The sequence below is a fragment of the Pseudopodoces humilis genome, chromosome 9, assembly GCF_049639895.1.
Source record: "Pseudopodoces humilis isolate 2021_Gansu_Grassland_sample_001 chromosome 9, ASM4963989v1, whole genome shotgun sequence".
NCBI classification, from domain to species: Eukaryota; Metazoa; Chordata; class Aves; order Passeriformes; family Paridae; genus Pseudopodoces; species Pseudopodoces humilis.
In genome coordinates this window covers 36313243-36320684 of record NC_142208.1, presented here as the reverse complement: position 1 = coordinate 36320684, position 7442 = coordinate 36313243, and the positions used below count along the sequence as shown (strand labels likewise).

The 7442-nt window shown below is 42.4% G+C and overlaps 1 protein-coding gene across 10 annotated transcripts in view; it reads right to left on the bottom strand.

Annotated features, from left to right (window-relative positions):
• Positions 1-862: 862 nt before the first annotated feature.
• Positions 863-7442, bottom strand: part of ALDH18A1 (aldehyde dehydrogenase 18 family member A1) — a 34555-nt gene continuing 27975 nt past the window's right edge. For all 10 annotated transcript variants that reach the window (XM_005528857.3, XM_005528858.3, XM_088059485.1 and 7 more), the window contains 6 exons: positions 7115-7252; positions 6799-6994; positions 6532-6653; positions 4081-4267; positions 3099-3194; positions 863-2190 (listed from right to left, as the gene is read on the bottom strand). In XM_005528857.3, the coding sequence (XP_005528914.1) occupies positions 2009-2190; positions 3099-3194; positions 4081-4267; positions 6532-6653; positions 6799-6994; positions 7115-7252 (921 nt within the window). In that variant the 3' untranslated portion in view covers positions 863-2008. The remainder of the gene's footprint in view (positions 2191-3098; positions 3195-4080; positions 4268-6531; positions 6654-6798; positions 6995-7114; positions 7253-7442) is intronic.

The following is a 7442-nucleotide window of genomic DNA, read 5'->3' as shown; positions in this document are numbered from 1 at the left end:
CAGATCAACCTACTACCACACCATCCTGAGGCTGTGCTACCCTGTCTTTAGTATTGCTACACCCCTGGGCAGGGCAGCTCCTACCATGACATGGACATCCAACACGCAAGCACCGTGACTGGATTCCATAGGGAATCTGGCACCCACCAGCAGAGAGGTCCATCCAACAGTGCCAACAGTGTAGGTGCTCTACAGTGGCCCTGAAAGTGGTGAGTGCTGCAGCCATCAGTAGAGATGTGGATGAGAGCCATCAAAAGCAGAATGATGGATGAGCAAGAAGCCAAAGACAAAAGACTGTTATGGACATGAGGATGCAATCCCTGGAGACAGCTCTGTCAAAGGAGAACTCGCAGAAGTGGAAATGAATTTGCCACCACTCTCTTGCCATCACTGTGAGAGATGATGAGAGATGTGAGAGATGACTGCTCAGAAACATCTACAACATGATAAACACCAGACAGATCCACACCTTAAGCTGGAATTGCAAGACAAGAAAGGCTCAACAGTAGCAATGTAGCTCAATGTAGCAATGCACTTGAGACTCAAGGGAGGGCTACCAAGGTGCCTAGTGATCACTAAGAGCTATGGAGACATCAAGACCCGAGGAAGGTACAGTGTATGGTGCAGAAAACAGACTGTTTAACAGAGTTCACACAACACAGACTCATTCTGGAATTGCCTTCCTGGGCACAGTCCTCACATTGTGCTGAGAGCTAACCTCCTCCCTTGACCTGCTCCAAGGGAACTGCTCCTGAACAGCTCTCTCCCCCCTACACTGACTTGAAACCTCTCCTTTCAATTCCCAACGTTGCCCCTCCCCTCAGAGAACTCCCCCCCTCAGCATCCTTCCCTCATCTTCACTTTGGAGGAATGGGGTTCTGAAGCCATCTTCCTTGCTATTCACCAGCAAGCCCAGGCAGGTGAGTGTCAGTACCACGGCCCTGCTGTGGGGCCCACCCACTGCCGTGTGCACCGGCGCTGAGTGCATGCACTGCCCGTGGTTGCGACAGCACCACGGCCCTCATGACCAGTCAAAGCCCCCCTTGTAGCCTCTGTGTTGCAACCCGCCCCGGCCGCAGTGCCAATCTGAGCTCCCCTACCGTGCCACCTTCAGCAAACAGGAGCCATCCACACCTACCAAGGCCTCTCACTCGCCTCACCCATGTCCACTGGCCCTTGGCATCTGCTCAGAGGGGAGGGGCACCCCATGCCCCATCGTGATGCCCCATGACTGAGAAAAGGGTGCAGCACCACCACCAGCCGTGTGGCAGGGCTGCAGTGCACCACGGGAAACATTCGTGCAAATGGAGAGCTTCGTTCTGGACAAGCCATCATCAAAGTGCTGTTGAAGTTTTACATAAAACCAAAGAAAAATAAACCTTTGATACAAATAAATAACACAATTAATGTAGCAGACAATTATGTTATTTATCTACAATAGTCAACAATACAAAGAATTAGATATAAAAGGTTTCTTGGTCAAAAGCTTACTATACATTTGGAACATCTGTCCCCCTATCTCAAGACTGATCAAATACAAAGAAATTAAGCATAAAGCTCTCTGGCCCTCAAGAGATGCCATGATCCTAAGACTGAAGAAAAAAGCCCTCAAAACCAAAACCACTGGGTCTGTTCTCCAGAACAGATACTTGAATAAAACAAAACTTAGAAAAAAAAATTAAGCTCCACCACCAAACACTTGCTACAGGGAGCACTGGGATAAAAAAGTCGTGTAGTTGATACTGAAATCCTTCCTTATGTTACCTGTATGATTTGAAAAAATCTGTCTTTGGGAGAAGTGAGGTCAGTTTACAGATACTGTCTAAGGAAACTGAAAGGGGGAGAGGGGGAATTCTCATTGATGGGATCATTTTGTATTCATTTTACTGCAAAATGACCAAGGACAATGTTTCTGAAGATGAAAAACAAACTCCTTCACCAGAGATTATGCTGAAGCCTGAACATCTTCAGGAAATAATTATACTGCCTGTTTTTCTCCCCAGCGTTTTTAGTTGGCATTTCTCTGAGGGAGAGGGAGGCTTTCGTGAAGATACTTCATGGTCCCATGCTCTGAAAAGTCAGAAACAACGTGATTGTTCCCCCTCAGCAACCACTTAGTAGTTAAGAGTCCTTCAATTCCCACTGGTCCACGTGCATGGATACGAGAAGTACTAATTCCCACTTCAGCACCTGTAGGAAACACCCAAGATAAAGGCAGTTAATCCTCTGATGGTCAATTCATACTAAATGCTTTTGCACCTCTAAGTAAAAAAGCTACCTGCCCTTCAGGGACCTGCCATTCTCTGCTCCTCTCCAAATACCAGTTCCATTTACCTGACAGAGAAGCTCAAGGAGATTAACTATTGCATTATAAATTGTAATGTTTATACTTCTGGGTGCTACAGTTACTTTCAGAAAGTAACCAATCTCTTACATTGCTCTTAGACTGATCTAAGGGCATAATCCTTAAAAAAAGGAAAAAAGCTAAACTACTAAAGATTATGATCTTACATCCTTTTTTATCACATTGAGGAGATACTGGAAGACCTTAACTGGAATTTTTCAGTCACACGGAACACTGTTCCAGTTGACACAGTAATAACATGTAGTGAAGACTTCTGATTTTCTACTTCGTCAAGGAATGTTTCCCTTGTCTTCTGGAATTCACAGAAGGTGCATTTCATCAGTTGAAACACAGTTTGGTTCCTTGCCCTTCATTCCTTAACACTGCAGGACTGGCACACTGGACAGCATCTCAGTCTGCCTAGCAGGACTGAAGCACTGCATTCCTTACAGCATCGTTAGGAAGAGAAACAAAAGGAAAGCTGTTCAGCAGTTTCACATCCCGTATTGCATTGTTCTATCAATATATGCAGGCAGCACACTTTATTGCAATTGAATAGAGCTTCAAAGGATTCAAAAATTCTTTGTGTGGATGAAATTTCTAGGCTTCAACCTTTCATACAGTACCTTTCCTGAAAACCTTTTATTAGACAATAAGAAAAGAGACTAATCCTATCTTTCAGGGTTCATACTGCCACACTTTTCACACACCAGAAAATGCTGCAGTAACAACCCTGCAATATCTTCCCTCTTACCCAGTCCAAACCTATAGCCATCAGAGAATCGGGTACTGGCATTCCAAAAAACACAAGCGCTGTCCACATGCTGGAGGAAGAACTCTGCTGTTTTTTCTGGGAAAGAGGGAGAGACAAAAATAAAATCCATTACATACAGAATGATCAGGTATTCCAATAAACACAGCAAAAAACAGCGAACATATTTAACACTACAACTTTCACATGCAACCTTATCAGACAGTACTTAAACAGCCTGGGCTAAGCCATGCTCATTTTTAACTTCCTCCCAGTATGCTTATCAAGGAGCTACAACTGCAAATCTTAGAAGAAGCTTGCAAAAATCAGAAGAAAGCAAAAAGATGTCTAATTCTAACTCCATTCAGTTTAGTCAAAGAAAAATTTAGTTGCATGACTGAGCAGAAAGAAAGCTGCCCCAAACAGCATCTGTCATTCAAACAGAGACAGTTAAGCTACAGCCAGGTCTCCATTAGTCTCAAACATGGAATTGTTCCAAATACTGAGAAATCCTAAACTGAATTGCTATTGCAGGTAATATTTGAGAACTACAATGCAAAACTGCCACATGCAAGTGTGTGAACTTGGAGGTCAGTAGCCCTTAGTGACAAGACAGACATTCAAGAGCAACTCTATTACCAGTATAAATCACTAGTTCACCAGGTCCTGTGGCAGTGGTTATGGTATCAAATGCATGCCTTTTAGTGACATGCATTTAAGCACAGTAAGAAGCGCACAAACAGAAGCCTACTTGATTCACGCTAGCCAGCTGCAAATCAACATGACCTTAAACTGCAGCTGCTTCTCAGAAGTTCTGGACTTGATTTGGTTGGAGAGTCAACCTTTGTCGTGGCACAGCTCTAGTAAGGTTTTGAACTGGCACAGACCCAAGAGACGAACTACTACAATGTAGTTAGTTGCACTAACACCAGGAATTAGCAGTGAAACCAAAACAGCAGCTTAAAGAAGGAGCCTGGTCACTAACCATTCTCTGTGATAATAACATCCGTATGGGAACTTCCATACTTGTGGATATGTTCAACAGCCTCTTGAACACTGTCCACCACCTCAATGCAGCACTCCAGGTCCCCATATTCTGTGCGCAGAGATTTCACTTCTGAAGGGCTGAATGTCAAGTAAGATGCAAACTTTGGGCCAGCATGAATCTTTACCTGCAACACCAGAAACATTTTGGTTGTGGCTACTGACCATACCAGAGCCCTTCAGGTGAAAGTGTAGCTTTTTAATATCAGATGGATAGCAGTTCCTGGTGCTATGTTTCGGACTTCTCACTAAAACATTTTTGGACTTTTCACTAAAACATCTCACACCAATGTTCTGGCTGTTGCTGAACAGAGCTTAAACAGCATCAAGGTTCTCTCTTCCCCCCGTCCATCTCTGTGTCCCTAGCAAGAAGATTGGTAATGTGCAAGAAGTTGGGAGGGGACACAGCCAATAGCTGACCAGAACTTACCAAAGGGATGTTCCATGCCACTGAGGAGAGGGTGTTTTTGAAAAAGGTAGGCACTGCTCAAGAGACTAGCTGGGCATTGGGTTTTTTGTGGGAGGCAGCAACTAATTAGCTTTGCCTTGTGGCTGTTTTGAGGGACTGGTGGGTTTTTAGTTTTATTTTGGGGTTTACTTTTTTATTGGGCTGTTTCCTCCTCTTTGTCCCCCTTCTTCTTCCTCTTTTCTTTACTTATCCAGCCATCTTTCAAGAGACAAGGTTCCTTGCTTTTGCTCTGATTTTCTCCTCCTTGGAGCAGGGGAGAGTAAGCAGGCGGCTGGATGGTGCTTAGCCACTGAGTGGAGTTCATCCACAACATGTATGCAGTGTAAGAAAAATACTGCTATACTTTGGGAACCTTGGCACATAGTGAATTAGCTACAGGGTACAATAACTGACATGCTAGGTTGGCTACCTACCATGACAAGCTCCTAATTCAGGACTCATCTGAAATTATTTAAAGCAATTGCATCACTTAGTGACCAGGCCGAAAAGGCCAGTCCAGCACTGCTAGGAAAATGGCTAAAATAGTGACTCCAGCCTTTGTTTTAAGACAGGAACTACAATGCAGAGAATAACAAAAGGAATGCTTCCAAGTTTATACCTACAGAAGTCATAAGATCTTGAATGACTTTTATCCTTTTACTTTGTAAATTGATAACCAGCCCTCTCTGAAGCACATCTCACAGACACAAGGGAGTTACTGGGTCCAAAACCAAAAAAACTCACACAGATAGTATTCACTTGTTATAAAGAAGATTTTAACATATTATCAACCTCTGCCAAAACACCTAAACAATGTGAGATAATTCAGAACAGATACATCACAGAAATTCCATGCAAATGGAACACAAGAAATTTTGAAAAGACAAACGGGAAAGAAGGCATAAATCTACTAAATGTGAAGGCTTTTAAGACAATATCTGCAAACCAGCATTTTCTTGTGTAACTATAAATTATTTTAATTGCATAATCCTACCCAATATTTGCATGTTTCTTGTTGTCAGGTGACATTAGACAGAGGTAATATCCTCCCCACTGTACAAGGAGATGGGTTAGGGTTGTTGGTGGAAATGCACTAGTACTCGTAGTCCTCCCATCCAAAATACAAACATCTACCCTGCACTCTACCCTTCCCAAGAAACAACTAGACAATACATTAAAAAGCCCCAAACACTGAGAACTTGCTCCTTGACTACTTATCAGCTTCTTTTACTATAACACTTCTAACATCATCAAAATGTATGACCTCTCTATCCTGCATTGATCACTGCCCATGCACTCTATTTGTCAAATACAGTGCTGTGTGAAAACCCTTGGTTTATGTGCAATTCATACTACTTCATGGCTATTCTTCCTAATGCATCTCTGCTGCCTTTACTGAAAAAACACTGCTTGTGTCTAGACAACTAATTAGTACACTGGCTTTTTGATACCCTTTGACACACCAGGAGGGAAATGGGTGGGAGTAAAGGGCATGCAAGAGGAAAATGTTAAAAAACACATGCATGAAGCAAATTCAGAAAGGATAAAAACAAGAAGGGAATTCACCTGGGTAAGAAGCTAAATGAATAGATTCAGGAAGACAAGGCTTTGCAATTGGCTGAATTTGAAAGGGCAGAGAAAGGGTTGTGTAAATGTTTTTATGTCAGAAGATTATTTTTGCTGTATACAAGGAAGTATATAGCAAAGGTATCCCAGTAACAGCCTGTAGCTATCCTGAATAAGCCGCTTTCAGATAATTTCTACAGAAACACTTGACGCTACATGGAGACGCAAAGTTCATTGACATGTACAAAGACACATATGGGTAACTAAAATGTTATGCCATGTAAACAGGGCTACACCAGCCAGACCAAACGCTTCTGAAGTTTTAGAAAAAAAACAGATTAAAAACCACAAAACAAAACACGAGTATGAGTGACTAACCTGTTCTACTCTCAACATGTCTATGATCTGATCAAACAACGGGGTTCTCAGCAAGTCTCGATGAATTAAGAGAGTTTCCAGAGCATTACAGGCAGCAGGATATTCACACTTTGAGTCTCTGGCTAAGGTTTAAGTGTAAATAATTGGTTACATAACATTTACAACAGATTTTTTGGATATTATATAAATTATAAATTACCATAACAACATTGCATACTCCAAAGTTCAATTACACCATGAGATCCAAGCCACCCTCCCACAGCTTACTTATTCGTGTGACCTTCTCAACACTGGCATCCGTGTCAACATACACATGACAGATCCCTTCACTGTGACCCATCACTGGGATTCCCTTAGCAGCTTTCTGGATATTCCTGACCAGCTGTGATGAACCACGTGGAATGATGAGATCTATCAGCTTATCCAAACGGCAGAGATCTTCTACTTCCTCTCTTGTATTCACCTGTGGTTGCAAGGTGAAGAGTTCACAGTTTAAACTCTCAAGTTTTGCCCACACTTTTTTATACATACCCCATGACAATACCATAGCAAAGAAATAGTTGATTTAACTCTAGGCACTTACCAATTGCACTGCATCTCTGACTCCATGAATAGAGAGTGCTTCTTGTGTCAGATGATGAAGGATTTGATTGCTGTGTGCTGCCTCTTTCCCTCCTTTAAGTAGTAAGCCATTTCCACTGGCTATTGCCAAAGCAGACACCTGTCAAAGGAGTTTATTATGGGGGAAAAAAAAACCCTTTAAATGTAATCTGGTTCTTCTGTCAGAATAACACCCACAAAATAAAACCAGCATTTTTTGTTCAGTTGATTTACTCAGTATTAATCTACAGTTTTCCTTTCATGGCTCCAAAAAAAACATTACAAGTAGCAGCACATATAACTCCACAAAT